The sequence below is a fragment of the Aquarana catesbeiana genome, linkage group LG06 (assembly GCF_042186555.1).
Source record: "Aquarana catesbeiana isolate 2022-GZ linkage group LG06, ASM4218655v1, whole genome shotgun sequence".
NCBI lineage: Eukaryota > Metazoa > Chordata > Amphibia > Anura > Ranidae > Aquarana > Aquarana catesbeiana.
Genome location: NC_133329.1, coordinates 80,361,329 through 80,384,138, shown reverse-complemented (window position 1 = coordinate 80,384,138; position 22,810 = coordinate 80,361,329). Strand labels below are relative to the sequence as shown.

General features: G+C 45.1%; 1 protein-coding gene across 2 annotated transcripts in view; it reads right to left on the bottom strand.

Annotated features, from left to right (window-relative positions):
* TOM1L2 (target of myb1 like 2 membrane trafficking protein) overlaps positions 1-22,810 on the bottom strand; it is a gene marked incomplete at its 3' end in the record, with an annotated part of 75,091 nt that overhangs the window by 31,637 nt on the left and 20,644 nt on the right. For both annotated transcript variants that reach the window (XM_073636298.1, XM_073636299.1), the window contains 2 exon segments: positions 1,057-1,135; positions 7,577-7,661. In XM_073636298.1, the coding sequence (XP_073492399.1) occupies positions 1,057-1,135; positions 7,577-7,661 (164 nt within the window).

Here is a 22,810-nt window from a genome sequence, read left to right as displayed (position 1 = left end):
GTTGGGAGATGGGAGAAAGTTGTAGAAAGTTAACCATCACTGCAGCCCTCCACCATTCAGGGCTTTTTGGCAGAGTGGCCGACGGAAGCCTCTCCTCAGTGCAAGACACATGAAAGCCCGCATGGAGTTTGCTAAAAAAAACACCTGAAGGACTCCAAGATGGTGAGATATAAGATTCTTTGGTCTGATGAGACCAAGATAGAACTTTTTTGGCCTTAATTCTAAGCGGTATGTGTGGAGAAAACCAGGCACTGCTCATCACCTGTCCAATACAGTCCCAACAGTGAAGCATGGTGGTGGCAGCATCGTGCTGTGGGGGTGTTTCTCAGCTGCAGGGACAGGACAACTGGTTGCAATGGAGGGAAAGATGAATGCGGCCAAGTACAGGGATATCCTGGACTAAAACCTTCTCCAGAGTGCTCAGGACCTCAGACTGGGACGAAGGTTTACCTCCCAACAAGACAATGACCCTAAGCACACAGCTAAAATATCAAAGGAGTGGCTTCACAACAACTCAGTGACTGTTCTTGAATGGCCCAGCCAGAGCCCCGACTTAAACCCAATTGAGTATCTCTGGAGAGACCTAAAAATGACTGTCCACCAACGTTTACCATCCAACCTGACAGAACTGGAGAGGATCTGCAAGGAGGAATGGCAGAGGATCCTCAAATCCAGGTGTGAAAAACTTGTTGCATTTCCCAAAAAGACTCATGGCTGTATTAGATCAAAAGGGTGCTTCTACTAAATACTGAGCAAAGGGTCTGAATACTTAGGACCATGTGATATTTCAGTTTTTCTTTTTTAATAAATCTGCAAAAATGTCAACAATTCTGTGTTTTTCTGTCAATATGGGGTGCTGTGTGTACATTAATGAGGAAAAAAATGAACTGAAATGATTTTAGCAAATGGCTGCAATATAACAAAGAGTGAAAAATTTAAGGGGGTCTGAATACTTTCCATCCCCACTGTATATATATATATATATATATATATAAACATCACAGTTCTCATTTAGACAACATCTTCCTCGGTAAAAAAAAGAAAGAGGGAACTCACCGTTAATGCTAGCATCACTTCTCTGTAATTTTTGTTTCCATTCAACCTTTTCTTTAAGGCGCGAATCGCATCTTTTGGCCTAGAAACAAAATAAAGCACTTCGTTCAGCGTTTACATTTGATTGCCAGCCTTTAACCGCTGGCCAACCTGCTGCTGCAGTTATACTGCGGCAGATTGACATGGCTGCGCAAATCGCCGTAGCTGTACATCGCTCCTTTAGGACTTCAAAGCAGACGCGCACTCACGCGAGTCCCCGAAGCCGATGCGTGTGCCCAGCGGGCGCAATGACCGCCGGGCACCCGCAATCACTCGTGACAGGGCGAGAATCGGAATCCGTGTGTGTAAACATACAATTCCCGGTTCTCTCAGGGGAGAGGAGACCGATCGTGTGTTCCTATGAAGTAGGAACACCGATAGGTCTCCTCCCCTAGTCAGTCCTCCCCCCTACAGTTAGAACACACAGTCAGGGAACACAGTTAACCCCTTAATCGCCCCCTAGTGTTAACCCCTTCCCTGCCAGTGACATTTATACAGTAATCAGTGGCTATTTTTGCTCTGATCGCTGTATAAATGTCAATGTTCCCAAAATAGTGTCAAAAGTGTCCGATCTGTCCGCCGCAATGTCGCAGTCCTGATAAAAATCGCAGATCGCCGCCATTACTATAAATCTATCCCCAATTTTATAGACGCCATGACTTTTGCACAAACCAATCAATATACACTTATTGCGATTTTTGGTACCAAAAATATGTAGAAAAATACATATCAGCCTAAACTGATGAAGACATTTGTTTTTTTTTTGTTTTTTTGGGGGGGTATTTATTATAGCAAAAAGTACAAAATATTGTAAAAAAAAAAAAAAACGCAGAGGTGATGAAATACCACCAAAAGAAAGCTCTATTTGTGGGGAAAAAAGGACATAAATATTGTTTGAGTACAATGTTGCACGATCGCGCCATTGTCAGTTAAAGCGACGCAGTGCCGAATCGCAAAAAATGGCCTGGTCAGGAAGGGGGCAAATCCTTCCGGGGCTGAAGTGGTTAAACAAAAATCAATATAACAATAATCAAAAGTAGGAGATGTAAAAATAAATAAATAAATAAATAATCATAGCACTGCAGTGCATGGAGATGAATGAAGTGTCATTTTGTGACACTTCAATAAAGTTTAAAAAAACAAAAACAAAACACAGGACACAGTATGATGCATTGCAGCAGTGAATGATACCACCCCCTCATCACTGTGTCTCCACTGTCACTGACAGGAAATCCACAATGTAGTGGTTGTCACCAGATCAGGAGGTGAGGGGACATCTTCCAATAAGGACACCTGTTCCAGTGACAACTATCTAAGGGGGTATCAATATTTCCTCTCACTTCCTATTGCACCTGTGAGACAGGAAGTGACAGAAGATTTCCCGATGGGACAAAAAGCAGCAAAAAGCAAACTTGGCTTTACATACATGACAAAATGACATCTACTAGAAAGAACCATCAGGTGAATAGAACACATTTCTGGAAGTATTGTATACAGATCTTTCTGGGGCCTCTTGCAGTTCCTGTACAGCAGAGTTATGGAAAAGCAGATCAAAGAGCCAATCAGCTGTGCCATGCTGATAGGAGGAAAGAGCAGAGTGACAGAGATGAGCTCATTTTTTTACTCCTTCTCCCTTCACTGTCCAATGGCAGGGTTGGGGGTAGGACAGATTTGTAAGTGTTGCTGAATTGCAGCACAGAAAAATCAAGTCTCCCCTGACAGACAGAGATGTGCTGTGTGGCAGAGCTGTGCAAAATTCAGAAGTGGATGGAAAAGAATACAAATCCTTTGGCAGATAAAACATCCTCCCACTGACACCAATGATGGGGCACTATACCTCCCACTGAGCAAAATGACGGGGTACTATTTCTCCCATTGACACCAATGAGCGGACACTATCCCTTCTACTGACACCAATGATGGGGCACTATTCCTCCCAATGACACCAATGACGAGGCACTATCCCTTCTACTGACACCAATAATGGGGCACTATACCTCTCACTGAGCAAAATGACAGGGTACTATTCCTTCTACTGACACCAATGATGGGCACTATTCCTCTCACTGAAACCAACGATGGGGCACTATTCATTCTGACATCAATAACGGGGAACTGCTATATCATTTTATTTTTTTTAATTATTTGCTATTTTATTTTACCCACGAAAGTGGAGTTACAAAGTAACAACTTAAAGGGTATTTGTAATTAGTACTCTGACAGATAGCAGGACATCTCTGGATGTTAGGAATAGATCACACTGCTCTATCTGCACTGATGGAGTATAAAGAAGTATTTTTGGCTCCTATGTTTTTGACTGTCCTCCAAACTTCCATCATTGTGCAGTAAGCTGCGGAAAAACCAGAATCTCTAAAGGCTGATGAAATGTCTCCCGGGGTGGAGGACGGAGACGGCCTATTAATCTATATATAGTGAGATCTGGTCTGGTAAGTTCGGCTCACACAGGAGTGACCATGTCCTCGGCTTGTGTCCTGCTCATTGAAGGACGGGAGAGGTAGGACACACCGCACTCTTTACAGGACCAGTAGATCTGGTATAGCAAATTAAAGTGGTTGTAAACCTCAGACATGAAATATGAGCAAAGTATATCCCTCTATATAAATATATATCCCTCTATATACATATATATCCCTCTATATCCAGAGCATTAAGTGTCATTTCTGTCTGTTACTTCCTTCCTCTGCTATCAGCATGAGTCACTGCTGACATGTTTTCCTGACACCAAGAGAGAAATGGTGACAGGGGAGGGACCTCCAGCTGACTGACAGCCCCAGCTCTTTTTCTGTGTGCTGTGTGAAGGAGGGTGTGTCCCTTCCCTCCAATCAGCTCTCAGAGCTCTCATCACTGATGTAACTTAAGCTCTCCACCCCCTGCTTTTCAAAGCAAAGAGATCCTGTGTAAATTTTGCACTGTGATTAGATGTAGGGGAAAGATGGCTGCAGATAAAACAGGTACAACTTATGTAGGAGGATTTGTTTCATCTCTGTATATCACCTGAGGTATATGCAGTGGCAGCTGGTGCTCAAAATTTTGGGGGGGCTCAAACAAACTGAAAAATACTGAAAATAAAAAAAAACATCATGTGCAGCCTCACTGTGCCATCAAATGCAGCCACTGTGCCATCAAATGCAGCCACTGTGCCCATCAAATGCAGCCACTGTGCCCATCAAACGCAGCCACTGTGCCCATCAAATGCAGTCACTGTGCCCATCAAATGCCGCCATTGTGCCCCATCAAATGCAGCCATTGTGACCCCTGCCTGCCCGCTGTCTGACCGGCACTTACCCCATCTTGGCGGCAGGTCAGGCAGCGGCTGTGTCCCCCGTTCCCACTGATTCTGTGCTACATTCCCCTCTATTTCTGCCTATCTGAGAGACAGTAAGCTGCCGTCAATGGGTGGAGTAAAGGATACCAGACCTGCTTACTATCAAGCCTATCAATTCCTTTCTTGAATATCCCATTGCCTACACTTGACCTCCAGAAGATTTACCCCCCTTCAGGACCAGACCCTTTTTTTGCGTTACTGACAATTGCGCAGTTGTGAAACGCTGTGCATAAGTAAAATTGTGGTCCATTTTTTTTCCTACAAATAGAGATTTCTTTTGGTGGTATTTGATCACCTCTGGGTTTTTTATTTTTTACGCTATAAACAAAAAAATAGCGACAATTTTGAGAAAAAAAAAACAAAACAATATATTTTATTTTACTTTCTGCTATAAAACATTTTCAATGAAAAAAATTTGAAAAATCAAATTTCCACATTAATTTAGGCCAATATGTATTCTGCTACATATTTTTGTTAAAAAAAAAAAAACAAACCCCCCCCCCCCCCACAAGGCGTATATTGATTGGTTTGCACAAAAGTTATAGCATCTACAAACTATGGTATATATTTATGGAATTTTTATTTATTTTTTATACTAGTAATGTGGCGATCAGCGACTTATAGCGGGACTGTGATAGTAATGCAGGCAATCTGACACTTTGCGGGAACCAGTGACACCAATACAGCAATCAGTGCTAAAAATATGCACTGTACTAATGACATTGGCTGGGAAGAGGTTAAACATCTAGGGGCGATCAAAGGGTTAACTGTGTGCCTAACCAGTGTTTGTGTGTACACAGTGTGCTGCTTTTACTAAGGAATGTGCTGGATTTTATTCCCTGCTTTGCAGGAAAACAAAATCCAACACATCTCTGCTAATGGGACAGAGCTCTGCATTGTTTACATAGGTAGAGCTCTGTTCTGTCATTTTTCTCGCCGATTAGCGGGTACCGGCAGACATCCACTGGCTGGCACCCGCTGATCGGCTTCTGCTGTGACCAGTCACAGCAGAAGCGGCGCACGCGCCCCCCTAACCGGAGGTGCAGAATCTTAAAGATGCCGCGCCTGGCGGCTGCATAGTAGCCTGAGGGGGGGGGTCACTCATTCGGCTCGGCGTGGCACCCTGGAGATCGTGGCCATTACCCTAGTAGCTTGGACTACGGCATTCATAGAGGCCGATCAGGTATCACATACATAATGTGGCCCAATGTACGTATGCAAAATATATCATCACTGGAATTCAGATTTACAGCCAAACTCCAGCCAAAAAAATGTTCTTGGATAGAGTTTCATTTTATGGCCTCATTTTCACGGGGTGTACTACAGCGTTTGCCTGTGCGGGGGCCGTGTTTACCTGTGCAGGCAAACCCATTCATGTCAATTGGGATGCAGCGCCTGCACAGACACAGCTGCTGCTCCAAATTTGCCATCCATGGAGTTCTACATTTCCCATGATGCTCCTGCACTCTGCAGTGTACTTGAGCATAATGGGAAATGTAGTTCCAAAACATCTGGGGTGCCAAGGTTGCACAGCCTTGAACGTAAAACAGTCTACTCTTGGGGCTATGCACCCACACAGCCTAAGTCTATGATCCCCTAAGGCAGTGGCGTCGCTAGGGGGTGGCTATTGGGGCTATAGCCCCGAATCTGGGGCCCAGATTACACATACACACACACATAGTTACATAGTTAGTAAGGTTGAATAAAGACACCAGTCCATCCAGTTCAACCTGAGTGAGTGTGGGTGCATGTCTACAATTATCCCTATTTTATTTAAGGTACCCATACAGCGCCGTCAATTTTACGCAGTGCTCCACACACACATCGCACACTCACATCGGTCCCTACTCTCAAGGAGCCCACAATCCAAGGTCCCCAACTCACATTCATATACCAGGGCCAATTTTGGACAGAAGCCAATTAAGCTACCAGCATGTTTTTGGAGTGTGGGAGGAAACCGGAGTACCCGGAGGAAACCCACACAGGCACAGGGAGAACATGCAAACTCCAGGCAGGTAGTGTCGTGGTTGGGATTCGAACCAGTGACCCTTTTACTGCTAGGCGAGAGTGCTACCCACTACACCACTGTGCCGCAATACACATCTGGTGGCAAGCGATGTGGCAAGTGACAACCCACATCTGGTGGCAGGTGACGTGGCAAGTGACAATCTGCAAATGGTGGCAGGTGACTTGGCAAGTGACAATCCACATCTGTTGGCAGGCGACATGGCAAGTGACATGCTGCATCTGGTGGCAGGAGATGTGGCAAATGACACGCTAAGGGCTCCCACTGATTCTGCATTATGATGAATTGAACCACTTCATTATATATTAGAATGTAACAAAAGAAACAATGTGCTTCAATCACCCTGACACCGTATCAACCATGGTGCCATGATGATTGAAGCGCCAACACCAGCCATTGCCCGCACTCCACACTCCTGGACCCGTAAAAGACCCAGCCAGAAAAACCTTATGGCTGAAAAAAAAAAAAAAAGTACTGGATCCCGGGGTCCAGCTCTCTAAAAAAGAGGAGCATTACGGGCTAAACCTTGTTTCTACTGCGGCAGGTTGGTTCACCCGCGCAAACCGCAGGAGAGCCGAAGTGTGCCAACAGGTCCGACGGACTCGATGTCCGCCGGCGACCCACGACTGCGCTGTACAGAGGCAGAACGGGGAACTGTCTATGTAAACAAGGCGGATACCCTTACTGCCAGATGACATGTCAGAGATCTACTGTTCCCAGTGATCGTGAACAGCGATCTCTGTCATGTCCCTGGAAGCCCACCCCCCCACCCCCCCCCCCCCACAGTTAAAACACACCCAGGGAACACACTTAACCCCTTGATCGCCCCCTAGTGTAAACCCGTTCCCTGCCAATGTCATTTTTACATTGATCAGTGCATTTTTATAGCAATTTAATAATGTCACTGGTCCCCAAAGAGTGTAATCTGGGGTCAGATTTGCCTACTGGCGCCTGGCCAAGCTGGTCCAATATAACTATCCAAGATATATTATTGCTGGAGTTCAGCTGTAAGGGTGGTAAATAGCTGACAGGTTCACTTTAGGCTTCATAGCATAAGGAAAAACCACTATGCCCTTGGCTACCGAAAATGTGATTTTCCTGGATTTACCCACCCTTCTTCTGTCTCATTGATGATGTCACAGATCTCCATGTTGAGCGTCCAGTCCTCGCTCTGAAGGGAGCCTTCTGTGGCTTTCTCTGTGGAAAACATGAAAAAAGGAGAGAGAAGTTAGATATAAACCTCACAAGCTGAGCTACAGGTGCAGAATAAGGCAGCGGATGGATCCAGTGAGTAGTAGGGACTCCACACCTCCAAAGTGGCTTGCCCCAGACTCTCAATATTCATGTTAGTAGAGCATCGTTCCTTCACCAACTAGACTATTCTAATCCAGAGTCATAACGATCAAAATCCAAAAATGAGCAGGAGGATATTTGCAAGAAATTGGAAAAAACAAAAAAACAAAAAAAAAAAGAACAACACAAGGAAGGAAGGCGGAGCTGGGAACACCACTGCAGAAGTCACATTACATTTACCAGACCTATCTGCAGGTATAGGAAGCTGCCATGCTGGCTTCTACAGATGGTACTTTTCCACCTTGTGCCACAGTGATGTCAGCAGAGATTCAAAAAGGGTCTCTATACTAAGGTCCGCGGGCCAAATCTGGCCTGCTGCAAGGTTTTATCTGGTTCTCTGATGTAAGAAGGGAGCATAATGTAAGGGAAGACTGTGATAGTGGAACTGTTGCAAAAAGGGGGCTCTTATGTAAGAGGGACCTTGATGGGAAGAGGGCTCTGATATGGACCCTGATGTAAGGGGAACTTTAAGGGGGGCTCCGACGGGGACCCCGATGTAAGAGGGGCTCCGACGGGGACCCCGATGTAAGAGGGGCTCCGACGGGGACCCCGATGTAAGAGGGGCTCCGACGGGGACCCCGATGTAAGAGGGGCTCCGACGGGGACCCCGATGTAAGAGGGGCTCTGACGGGGACCCCGATGTAAGGGGGGCTCTGACGGGGACCCTAATGTAAGGGGGGCTCTGACGGGGACCCTGATGCAAAGGGGGCTCTGATGGGGACCCTGATGTAAGGGGGGCTCTGACGGGGACCCCGATGTAAGAGGAACTCTGACGGGACCCTGATGTAAGGGGGGCTCTGACAGGGACCCCGATGTAAGAGGGGCTCTGACAGGGACTCCGATGTAAGGGGGGCTCTGACAGGGACCCTGATGTAAGGGGGGCTCTGACAGGGACCCTGATGTAAGGGGGGCTCTGACAGGGACCCTGAAGTAGGGGGGGCTTTAATGGGGACTTTGAAGTAAGTGGGGGACTTTTATGTAATGGACTTTTTGATGGGGACTCTGATGTAAGAGGGCTCTGATGGGGACCCTGATGTGTATATGGGATTCTGATGGGCTCACATTTATTAGCAATAAAAATTCCATTGTTTTACTGGGGTTTACTCTCTTTTGTTCTGATATTTAAAAAAAAAATTTAAATAATTAAAATATATTCATTTAAACTACTTGCCTACCGGGCACTTTTCCCCCTTTCTGCCCAGGCCAATTTTAATTTTCAGCTTTTTTTGAGACAGAGCTTTCTTTTGGTGGTATTTAATCACCACTGAGTTTTTTTTTTTTTTGCTTTTTATTTTTTGAAAAAAGACCAAAGATTAAAAAAAAAAAAAAAAAAAAAAGAAGAAAGAAGTTCTTAGTTTCCGTTATAAAATTTTGTAAATAAGTAATTTTTCTCCTTCACCGATGTGCCCTGATGAGGCTGCACTGAGGGGCACAAAGACCCAAAGAGAGCAGCACCATCTAAGACCAGCTTAACTAATATGCAGCACTGATGGGCACTGATGAGGAGGCACTAATATGCGGCACTGATAGGTGGCACTAATATGTAGCGCTGATGAGCAAAGATAGATGGCACTAATATATAACACTGATGGGTACTGATGAGGGGGTACTAATATGTGGCACTGATAGGTGGCACTAATATGTAGCACCGATGAGCAAAGATAGGTGACACTGATGAGGAGGCACTAATATGCAGCACTGAGAAGTGGCACTAATATGCAGCACCGATGAGGCAGCACTTAGGAGACACTAATATGTAGCACTGCTGGGCACAGATAGGTGGCACTAATATGCAGCACTGATGGGCACTGATAGGTGGCACTAATATGCAGCACTGATGGGCACTGATAGGTGGCACTAATATGCAGCACTGATGGGCACAGATAGGTGGCAATAATGAGGAGGCACTAATATGTAGCACTGATGGGCACAGATAGGTGGCACTAATATGCAGCACTGATGGACACTGATAGGTGGCATTAATGAGGAGGCACTAATATGTAGCACTGATGGGCACAGATAGGTGGCACTGAGGAGGCACTAATATGCAGCACTGATGGGCACTGATAGGTGGCACTAATATGCAGCACTGATGGGCACAGATAGGTGGCATTAATGAGGAGGCACTAATATGTAGCACTGATGGGCACAGATAGGTGGCACTGAGGAGGCACTAATATGCAGCACTGATGGGCACAGATAGGTGGCACTGAGGAGGCACTAATATGCAGCACTGATGGGCACAGATAGGTGGCACTGAGGAGGCACTAATATGCAGCACTGATGGGCACTGATAGGTGGCACTAATATGTAGCACTGATGGGCACAGATAGGTGGCACTAATATGCAGCACTGATGGGCACTAATATGTAGCACTGATGGGCACTGATAGGTGGCACTGATGACCATTGATAGGTGGCACTTATGGGCACTGATAGGCAGCACTGATGGGAACTGAGGCAGTACCGACTGGCATCACTGATGGGCACTGGCTGGCATCACTGCAGGGCACTGTTGGGGCTGTACTGACAAACAGTCCCCTGTTTAACTGTGCAGATGTCCGCTGTGAGGAAATGCTCCTGATCAGCTCTCATTACACTGACAGTGTGAGGAAAGGAATGGCGATAACCGGCAATTCCTTGTTTACATGTGATCAGCTGTGATTGGGCACAGCTGCTCACATGGGTAAAGAGCCTTGTCCTTGGCTCTTTACCGAGATCAGTGATGTGCCGTGTCCCAGAGACAGAGTGTACAACCGATCGCAGCGCGCTGAGAGTGGGACGACGTCATATGATGTTGTCCCAGAATAAGAGAGCCGCCGCCCACCCCTCATTTGTCAATATGGCGGGCAGGAGGTAGTTAAATTTGAATGAACCTGTTATAAAACAGATTTTTTTTTTTTTTCGCCTCGCAATGATTTCTAAAATAGACAATGTGGCCCTCGTACTGAAAAGTCTATACGATGGTTTACAAAGAAAATAGCTTCTTTAACTGTGTAAGTGCCATGAAAACTTTCCAGATCAGGTGCAAGAAAAGGAAAATTCTTTCCGATCTTTCGGTCAGACTGCAGGATTCTTTTATTGAATTAGAGAGGTCCGGCTCAGCTCAGCAAAAAAAATAATCACTAGACCGCAGAACAAATGACACGAAACGAGAACGGCGAGCTCCAATCTTACTGGAAATCCTGATGGTGTCAGCAAAGAGTGACAGGACCTTTAAAGAGCCGGATGGCTGGCTGGCACTTTCCTGACTTGTAAAGACAAATGAGCAGCGATGATCCGAATATCAAGTCATCGGTATCGCTCAATCGAATCCAGCCTACGTTGTCAACAATCGACCGAAAGCACTTCTGTCTGGTGAAAGGCCAAGCTGCTGCGGCACCTCCTGCAAAGAGCAGCTGTCAATCAAAAAAACAAAGAAAAAAGGACAGATGGCTGCAAAGAGATATCCAACAGAGAGCAAGTCTCCTAAAATCACCTCCATCTAAAGCAATGCTGGGACAAATCCTAGGAGGTACAGCTGGAACCCACTTCCCAATTTTGTGAGAGGAGGAGCTTTTTTTGTGCAAAGCATGTAGGCAAAAAGGTCACACGCCCGGGGGTACGGGGGGGGGGGGGGGTACCACGGAGAATTAAAGAAGCTGGAAAGTCTCGAGGTTTTTCACTTTAATGCATTCTATGCACTTCAGCCCCGGAAGATTTGGCTGCTGTATAACTGGGACATTTTTTGCGATTCGGCACGGCATCACTTTAACTGACAATTGCGCGGTTGTGCGACGTTGTACCCAAACAAAATTGACGTCCTTTTTTTCCCACAAATAGAGCTTTCTTTTGGTGGTATTTGATCGCCTCTGCGTTTTTTATTTTTTGCGCTATAAACAAAAAAAAAGAGCGACAATTTTGAAAAGAAAAAAAAAAAAAAAAAAAAAAAAACACACAATATTTTGTACTTTTTGCTATAATAAATATCCCCCCCCAAAAAAAACAAATTTTTTCTCAGTTTAGACCGATATAAATTTAAAGCATTTTTATCTATTTATTTATTCTTTTACTAGTAATGGCGGTGATCTGTGATTTTTAATCGGGACTGCGACATTATGGCGGACACTTGACACATTTTTGGGACCATTGGCGTTTATTATACAGCGATCAGTGCTATAAAAATGCACTGATTACTGTAAAAATGTCACTGTCAGGGAAGGGGTTAACACTAGGGGGCGATCAAGGGGTTAATTGTGTTCCCTGGGAGGTGATTTTAACTGTAGGGGGAGGGGGAGGAGACTGACTAGAGGAAGTGACGGATCATGGTTCCTAGATATTAGGAACTCACAATCTGTCTCTCCTCACAGAACAGAACAGGGATTTGTGCGTTTACGCACAGACGTCCCTGTTCTACCTCTCATGCCCGCGATCGCTCGTGGCCGGCGGTCATTGGCCACGAGCATCGGCACCCCCGCAGTGCAGCTATCCCGTTGCTATCCCGATCCTGCGAGCCGACATATAGCTACAACGGTTCGCGGGGGTCATGCCGACCTGCCGCCGTAAAATGATGGCGGCTGGTCGGCAAGCGGTTAAGGTGAAACACCTTTTGTGGTGCAGCTCCCCCCAGAGCCGATCGTTCCAGCGACAAGACCATGCAGAGCAGCTCCAGCCGCTGTCTCGGGTCATCATTGGCTCCCGCTGCTGTCAATCAGATCTAGTGACACAGGAGTGGGGGGGGGGGGGGGGGGGGACAGAGTCCAGCTTGTCTGATGTCAATGGATGCAGCAGCAGGACCGGGGAGCAAGTCCGCATGAGTGCCCCCCCCCCCATGGAAAGCGGCTCTCCGCGGGGGGGGGGGGGGGGGCACTCGATGCGGAGGAGGAGCCAGGAGTGCAGCCAGGGGACACAAGAAGAGGAGGATCAGGGCCGTTCTGCGCAAAACCCTTTACAGAGCAGGTAAGTATAACATGTTTGTAATTAAAAAACAAAAAACAAATCTTTACAATCACTTTAAAAGCATGCAGGCAAAGGCCACACACCCAAGGCACGGAGACCATGGAGAATTAAAGCATGTAGGCAAAAGGTCACACCTCCAAAGTACAGGAACCATGGTGTAAACCTCCATTTTCATTTTGTACCTATAGGTAAGCCTTATTATAGGCTTACCTATAGGTAAAGGTCGACTGATATGGGTTTTTCTCTGGCTGATGCCGATATTTAGAAAATCGGGCTGGCCGTTGGCCGTTATATGATGCCGATTTTTGCGGCCGATATTTTAAGACGATTTTTTTTTTTTGGCAGGTGGCACTGGTTGCCACTTGTTGGCACTGGCGATTGGCACTCGCAGGTAAGTGACATATAATGGACTAGTATGCAATGCTTACTAGCCCATTATTCTTTTGCTTTGCAGGGAACAAAAGAGAAAGTAAAACCCATCAGAGTTGACTTCCTCTTTAAGAGCCCATTCACACCTGAGTGTTTTGTAGCTTGAAGCCTGAAGCTACAAAACACTTGAGGGGAAAAAATCCATTATTCTCTATGGAGATGGTTCACATCTCCACTCCAAGTCGCCTGAAGCCAAACACCTGAAGCTCAAACATTCGCGCGAATCGGGCAGATTTGGGCGTTTTTGGAGCAGGAAGCAGATGACAAAATCTAACAACATAGCAACAAATGATGAAACAGATGATCATTTTTCCTATTGGCTAATAGATAAAATGCCAAAGCTCAAAAACGCCGGACAACGCTGCATGGAAACGCGCAAATATGCTCGAAAAAACGTGTGACAAAACGCTGGAAGAAACGCTCAAAAACGATACGCTCAGGTGTGAATGCAGCCTCAAGCATGCAGGCAAAGGCCACACCCCTGAGGTACGGGGACCATGAATTAAAGCATGCAAAATAATTACTGGTTAAAGTGTATCTAAACTATACAGTATCTCACAAAAGTGAGTACACCCCTCACATTTTTGTAAATATTTTATTCTATCTTTTCATGTGACAACACTGAAGAAATGACACTTTGCTACAAATATCGATATCGAGTGCTGATACCTTTGCGGTGCAATTTGAGCACATACAAAATGAATGGGCTCACATCGCACTGCAAATTATCACATGCAATTTGAACAGGAACGCGGTGCGATTTTGGCGTTTCCCGCACCGTTCTATGACAAGCCTGGCTTCACACAAGAGCAATGCGAGGGAACCGCATGCAATTCGGACAGGAATCGCACCACATTGCAATGCAAATGCCATGTGATTTGAGCACATTCATTTTGTATAGGCTCAAATCGACCTGCAAAAGAGATCAGTTTCAGGTATTGGAGCATTTGCACAAGTACTCAGATATAATGCACAATCAGCACTAATAACAATAATCACTGTCTTTTCCCGGCGCCCCCCCCCTCCTGCAACCCTTCTTTCTAGGGGTGCAACGGATCAAAAAACTCACGGATCGGATCGATCCTCGGATCAGAGTCACGGATCGGATCATTTTCGGATCAGCAAAAAAAACGAAAAAAAAAAAAAAGACAAATCTTGTTACACCCACCGGAGTTTTAGATTTAAAAGCTATTTTCAACACAAAACGGAGCTTATATGCATAAATACAGTATTTGTAGATCGGACGGACTGTTTAGATGTTAGATTTTAAAAGCAGCAGCAAACCTGCTGACCCTACATGGTTGCTAATGTGACAGAACACCTCTGATTTTCACATTTAACATTAAATGTGAAAATCAGAGGTGTTCTGTCACATTAGCAAATACTGTATTTATGCATATAAGCTCCATTTTCGGTGGAAAATAGCTTTGAAATCTAAAACTCTGGTGGGTGTAACAAGATGTCCGCTTGCCCCCTTCTAACTCTATAATTACAGTACTGTGCAAGTGAGTGTGGGGTGTAGCAAGATGGCGACGACGAAACGTCACCTCCTGACAATACAGCGGCCTCCGCCGGGTGTACCAAGATGGCCGCCGCTCCGGAGCTAGGCCGAAGCCGCGGCCTTTCCTATGGCCGAGGCCGCCGAGCGCTCCGCGGATCGCGTGTGTGCCGTTCCGCGGAGGTTGGCCCGAACGGATCACGGATCAGTGACGATCCGTTGCACCCCTACTTCTTTCTATCCTTGGGTTCTTTCCTGCAATCCAAGGAAGAAAAAAAATCAGCACCCATTATATCCAACTGTTGGCCTAGGCCAGTGATGGTGAACCTTGGCACCCCAGATGTTTTGGAACTACATTTCCCATGATGCTCTTGCACTCTGCAGTGTGGGTTAGCATCATGGGAAATGTAGTTCCAAAACATCTGGGCTGCCAAGGTTCGCTGTCACTGGCCTAGACTCACACTGTGGTGCGGGAAACCCTGCATTCTGCGTGCGTTTTCTGCACCGCATTGATACCTGCAATAATAAATGTTTGCTTTTTGGTTTAATACTGCTTTAACCACTTGCTGACCAAATAACGTACAATCACTGCGGCAAAGTGGCTCTATTGCGCAAAAATCACGTACCTGCGCCGCCAAGGACCCCATCGCGTACTGATTGGACAGAGGGGGACCCAATCAGCAGGTCTGTTGGACCCGATGTCCACCAGCCACCCGCGATCTCTCCCGAGAAAGGCATAACAGTGATCTACCTATGTAAACAAGGCAGATCTTGTGTTTCTGCTAAGCAAGAACACCGATCTCTGTCTTCACCGAGTCAGAGCAAACCCCCCTCCCCCCGCCCCCACAGTTAGCAAGCATTCCCAGGGAACACATTTAACCCTTTGATCGCCCCTGTTAACCCCTTCCCTGCTAGTTTTATTAATACAGTGATAGTGCATGTTTTTTAGCACTGATCACTGTATTGGTGTCACTTGTCCCCAAAAAAAGTGTCAGTTATGTGTCCGATTTGTCCGCTGCAATGTCGCAGCCCCGCTATAAGTCGCTGATCGCTGCCATTACTAGTAAAAAGTAAATAAATAAAAATTCCATAAAAATATCTCATCGTTTGTAGACGCTATAACTTGCGCAAACCAATCAATATACGCTTATTGTTATTTTTTTTTTTAACAAAAAAACATGTAGCAGAATACATATTGGCGTAAATTGATGAAACTTGATTTTTTACTGGATGTGTTTTATAGCAGAAAAAAATATCGTTTTTTTTTTTTCCCAAAATTGTCGTTTTTTTTTTTTGTTGTTTAAAAAATGCAGGGGTGATCAAATACCACCAAAAGAAAGCTCTATTTGTAGGAAACAAAGAACATACCTTTTATATGGATAAAGCTTTGCACGACCGCGCAATAGTCAGTTAAAGTGACTCAGTGCCATATTGCGAAAAATGGCCTTGTCATTAACCACTTCTGGACCGCCGCACGCCGATGTACGTCCTTACTTTGAGGATGGATATCATTATGGCAGCAGCTAGCTGCCATAACACCGGTATCCCCGTGTTCAGCCGGCACAAGATAAAAGTGGTCTCTGACAGAAAGTATTGCAACAAACGCCATTTTATTCTCTAGTGTGTTAGAACCCCCAAACATTATACTTTTTTTTCGAAGTAATTTTATAGCAAAAAAAAAAAAAAAAAAGTTTTTAACTTGTTAACAACACATCTAAAAAAAGAGGCTCGGTCTTAAAGTGATTAAGGGGGTAAAACCTTCCCGGGCTGGTTGTTCCTAATACCAGTAAGGGATGGATGGATGGATGGATGGATAACAAACGTGCCAAACTCCCTTCTATCCAACGTTAAAAAAGAATTAAACGTTTTGGCTTTACATCCACTTCAATTCTAATCTTTCCTAATCTCTGAACAATGGCAAAGCAGAGTCGGGTAATTCCACTTCCTTTGTGGCTGAATTCTGTGTCCTTAAATCACTGTTCTTCCAGCAGAAGACGCAGCCATACGTTCAGGATACTCAGATCCGTCTGGAGCCTGAAATTCCCAGCAGCACCCGGAGATGATTGCAGCCGTCAGCCGCTCTGCAGTGACAATATATCTACAAAAAGTGCAGACGCAACGCGCTGAGCGGTGCTACCAATAGACCTCATCTCATCACCCGCAGGACCTCACTGATGTAAACGCATGCTGCGCAACCTTATTTAGAAATACCCGCCGCAGGATTAACCCCTTGGCTGCCAACTATACAGACTTATGCCAAGATAGCGGGAACAATGCCTCAGCCAAGGCACGTTTGAAGAATGAGGGTTTGCTATGCTTTACGAGTACATAATGCAGATAGGCAAAAGGCCTGATGTCTGTAGATCCAAGCATCGCACTGGTATAAGGACTAGAAATCTATACCCCATATACACTGTATTACTAAAAGTATTGGGACACCTGCCTTTATATGCACATTAAATGGCATCCTGGTCTTAGTCCGTAGGGTTCAATATTGAGTTGGCCCACCCTTTGCAGCTATAACAGCTTCAACTCTTCTGGGAAGGCTGTCCACAAGGTTTAGGAGTGTGTCTATGGGAATGTTTGACCATTCTTCCAGAAGTGCATTTGTGAGGTTAGGCACGGATGTGGACGAGAAGGTCTGGCCCACAGTCTCTATTCCAATTCATCCCAAAGATGTTCTACTGAGTTGAGGACTTAAAGCGGAGTTCCACCCAAAAATGGAACTTCCGCTTTAAAAGGAGGTGACCCCCTGACATGCCACATTTGGCATGTCATTTTTTTTGGGGGGGGGGGGGGGGGAGCAGATAACCTCTTTTTAGAGGGTCCCAGCTCCCACTTCCTCAAGCGCACCTGAAGGGATATCACCTCTTCCCCCATCCCTCTTGGCAATCATCTGGAACACATCACAGGTCCCAGAAGATTGCCCGGCCAGTCACGGCGTGGCTCGCACATGCGCAGTGGGAGGCTACACAGCCGGGCGCCCACAGTTACAATGCCGGCGCAGCAGAGAGGAGGGGGAGACAAGCGGGGATTCGTTCCCCTACATCACTGGACCCTGGGACAGGTAAGTGTCCTGATTATTAAAAGTCAGCAGCTGCAGTATTTGACATCTTTTGTTTTTAAGCAGAACGCCACTTAAGCTATTCTTATTTTATTCTGATCGGGTTAAAGTAATTGTAAAGGATCGTTTTTTTTTTTTTTTAAATAACAAACATATACTTACCTCCACTGTGCAGCTCGTTTTGCACAGAGTGGCCCCAAACCTCGTCTTCTGGGGTCCCCCCGATGGCTCTTGTGGCTCCTCCCTGCATCAGATAACCCCCTAGGAGAAGCGCTCTCCCGAGTGCAGGCACGCTCCCGAGTCCAGCATTTGCGTCGGACTCAGCCCCACCCCCCCTCCGGCACCCGCGTCATTGGATTTGATTGACAACATTATTTACCTCTCATTTGATACTTTACGAAATTCATTTGATATTTACGAAAAGTTAGTCATGTGACCTTCCTATCGCATGCGGTAACTTTTAATGATTCGGCCCCAAAGTATGTAAAGGACATGCCCTTGCCATGCCCCCAGTTATGTAGACCATGAGGAATTAAGAGCCCATTCATAAAGGAGCGCTGTCCAACGCATGATCGCAAACCGCCTTATGTCCTATTTTTTCAGAACACACTGCAGTGCATAGAGATAAATGTAATGTAATTCTGTGACAATTCAAGTTCCTGCCTGGAGGTCATCTCACCTGAACGCTATTCATCAATGTCCTTCAATAGAAAGGGGAGACCAGCTTTTTGAGCCAGCACCCTGGATGTCCACATAGATCGCATGAGGCTCAAGTCTGGAGCAGTACTACATGTTTGAGACGTTAAACTATATGGACACAAATGTTATATCATTTACAGTATACAGTGAGGGGAAAAAAGTATTTGACCCCTGCTGATTTTGTACGTTTGCCCACTGACAAAGAAATGATTAGTCTATAATTTTGATGGTAGGTTTATTTTAACAGTGAGAGACAGAATAACAAAAATATCCAGAAAACCGCATTTCAAAAAAGTTTTAAATTGATTTGCATTTTAATGAGTGAAATAAGTATTTGACCCCCTTCGCAAAACATGACTTCATACTTGGTAGCAAAACCCTTGTTGGCAATCACAGAGGTCAGATGTTTCTTGTAGTTGGCTACCAGGTTTGTACACATCTCAGGAGGGATTTTGTCCCACTCCTCTTTGCAGATCCTCTCCAAGTCATTAAGGTTTTGAGGTTGATGTTTGTAACTCGAACCTTCAGCTCCCTCCGCATATTTTCTATGGGATTAAGGTTTGGAGACTGGCTAGGTCACTCCAGGACCTTAATGTTTCTTTTGAGCCACTCCTCTGTTGTCTTGGCCGTGTGTTTTGGGTTATTGTCATGCTGGAATACCCATACATGACCCATTTTTAATGCCCTGGCTGAGGGAAGGAGGTTCCCACCTAAGATTTGATGGTACATGGTCCTGTCCATCGTCCCTTTGATGCGGTGAAGTTGTCCTGTCCCCTTAGCAGAAAAACACCCCAAAGCACAATGTTTCCACCTCCATGTATGACGGTGGGGATGGTGTTCTTGGGGTCATAGGCAGCATTCCTCCTCCATCAAACACAGTGAGTTGAGTTGATGCCAAGGAGCTTGATTTTGGTCTCATACGACCATAACTTTCACCCAGTTCTCCTCTAAATAATTCAGATGTTCATTAGCAAACTTCAGACGGTCCTGTACATGTGCTTTCTTGAGCAGGGGGACCTTGCGGGCACTGCAGGATTCCAGTCCTTCACAGCATTGTGTGTTACCAATTGTTTTCTTGGTGACTATGGTCCCAGCTGCCTTGAGATCATTGACAATTGATTCTCCTGTGTAGTTCTGGGCTGATTCCTCACTGTTCTTATTATCATTGAAACTCCACAAGGTGAGATCTTGCGTGGAGCCCCAGACCGAGGGAGATTGACAGTTATTTTGGGTTTCTTCCATTTGTGAATAAATCGCACCAACTGTTGTCACCCTCTCACTAAGCTGCTTGGTTATGGTCTTGTAGCCCATTCCAGCCTTGTGTAGGTCTACAATCTTGTCCCTGACATCCTTGGACAGCTCTTTGGTCTTGGCCATGGTGGAGAGATTGGAATCTGATTGATTCCCTTTAAGAGAGTGCTCCTGATCTCAGCTCGTTACCTGTATAGAAGACACCTGGGAGCCAGAAATCTTGCTGATTGATAGGGAATTAAATACGTATTTCACTCATTAAAATGCAATTAAATGTATAACTTTTTTGAAATGCGTTTTTCTGGATATTTTTGTTGGTATTCTGTCTGTCACTGGTAAAATAAACCTACCATTAAAATTATAGACTGATTCTTTGTCAGTGGGCAAATGTACAAAACCAGCAGGGGGGGTGTCAAATACTTTTTTCCCTTACTGTAACATTTGCTTTTTTAATTCACTACCTTTCCATTATATTGGCATTTCAAAATAGCAAATGCAAGCATCTATAGCAGCCTTTCTCAGGCAGGGTTCCTCTAGAGGTTCATAGCGGTTCCTTGAACAATGAGAAATTTCCAACACATGCAGTAAAAGTAGGCCGGTTCCTGATGAACCAGCTGAAATTTGAGCTGTGGGTAGCCTTGAAGGCACCAGTCCGTTCCACATCCTTCTATCTGAAAACACATGGAGCATTCTTTCCACTGATCACCAATGTAAGGAGCATTCTTCCCACTGACCACCAATGTAAGGAGCATTCTTCCCACTGATCACCAATGTAAGGAACATTCTTCCCACTGATCACCAATGTAAGGAATATTCTTCTCACTGATCACCAATGTAAGGAACATTCTTCCCACTGACCACCAATGTAAGGAGCATTCTTCTCACTGATCACCAATGTAAGGAACATTCTTCCCACTGATCACCAATGTAAGGAATATTCTTCTCACTGATCACCAATGTAAGGAACATTCTTCCCACTGATCACCAATGTAAGGAATATTCTTCTCACTGATCACCAATGTAAGGGACATTCTTCTCACTGATCACCAATGTAAGGAGCATTCTTCCCACTGATCACCAATGTAAGGAACATTCTTCTCACTGATCACCAATGTAAGGAACATTCTTCTCACTGATCACCAATGTAAGGAACATTCTTCCCACTGATCACCAATGTAAGGAATATTCTTCTCACTGATCACCAATGTAAGGTACATTCTTCCCACTGATCACCAATGTAAGGGACATTCTTCTCACTGATCACCAATGTAAGGAGCATTCTTCTCACTGATCACCAATGTAAGGAACATTCTTCTCACTGATCACCAATGTAAGGAACATTCTTCCCACTGATCACCAATGTAAAGAACATTCTTCCCACTGATCACCAGTGTAAGGAACATTCTTCTCACTGACCATCAATGTAAGGAACATTCTTCTCACTGAACACCAATGTAAGGGGCATTCTTCCCACTGATCACCAATGTAAGGAGCATTCTTCTCACTGACCATCAATGTAAGGAACATTCTTCCCACTGATCACCAATGTAAGGAACATTCTTCCCACTGATCACCAATGTAAGGAACATTCTTCCCACTGATCACCAATGTAAGGAACATTCTTCCCACTGATCACCAATGTAAGGAACATTCTTCTCACTGATCACCAATGTAAGGAACATTCTTCTCACTGATCACCAATGTAAGGAACATTCTTCCCACTGATCACCAATGTAAGGAATATTCTTCTCACTGATCACCAATGTAAGGTACATTCTTCCCACTGATCACCAATGTAAGGGACATTCTTCTCACTGATCACCAATGTAAGGAGCATTCTTCTCACTGATCACCAATGTAAGGAACATTCTTCTCACTGATCACCAATGTAAGGAACATTCTTCCACTGATCACCAATGTAAAGAACATTCTTCCCACTGATCACCAATGTAAGGAACATTCTTCTCACTGACCATCAATGTAAGGAACATTCTTCTCACTGAACACCAATGTAAGGGGCATTCTTCCCACTGATCACCAATGTAAGGAGCATTCTTCTCACTGACCATCAATGTAAGGAACATTCTTCCCACTGATCACCAATGTAAGGAACATTCTTCTCACTGACCTAAGGGGGGCCCCTCTCACCTGACCACCAATGGACACATCACTCACCACCAATTTACAGGTCGCTACACAGACCACCAATGTAAGGGGGCATTTATCCACTAATCACTAATCTGAGGAAGCACTACAATTTTTTGTAGATTTTCTTTCTGACCATTATTTTACTTTGTTTTATATCATTATTATTATTGGGGAAAAAAGTGTTGTATAGAGCAGCCCTAGGACCAAAAAAGGGGACAAATAAGAAGCAAAGGAGGTGAGAGGGATTTGGTTCCAAATGATGGACAGTAGGGAACTATGCATGCTAGAATTCTGCTGTAAATAGTTTGTAGAAAACACTTTGTTCGGTCACACTGTGCTTGTGCTTCTGGAAATCCGCAAATAGGATTTAGTTAGAGAGTAGCAATCCGGTGTCGGCTCCAGCGGCAGCTGCGATCCTCTGCGAGGGAAGCAGGAATGAGGATCGACATGGTGGTGCTTTTCCAGCAAGGCTTCGTCTGCCTTCCCCAATCTCATTTCCTGAGCCGGTCTCTGAGAGTGATATACAGTAATCCGGTTACTGATAATAGGATTCTCTACAACTCTTTAAACTGCATATAATCCAACAGGATCAGAGCGGCAAAAAGGAGCTGTTCTGCTTATCCCTGACTCCTAGTAGGCCGATACAAAACTCCGCTGTGCAGGGGGCCACCAGCCATCCCATAATAAGTCTCGCTAACCAAATACACCAAGTCATGAACAGACATATTTAAAGCTGAACTACAGGCAAACTGCAAAGTTCAGGTACATGTACAGTATATGGACCATCTTGTCTGCCAACAGAATTTCAATGCTGTTCAACCAGTCTTATGATCCAGGTACCTCTGCCAGGCAGCATAGCCATGTCCTAGACTTTCACTGTAACAAAGCAGCACAAACTGATCAAGGGCTGACCCAAGCCTGCTGACTGAGGTCATCCCTCTGCCCTTTTATAACTTTGGTCATATTA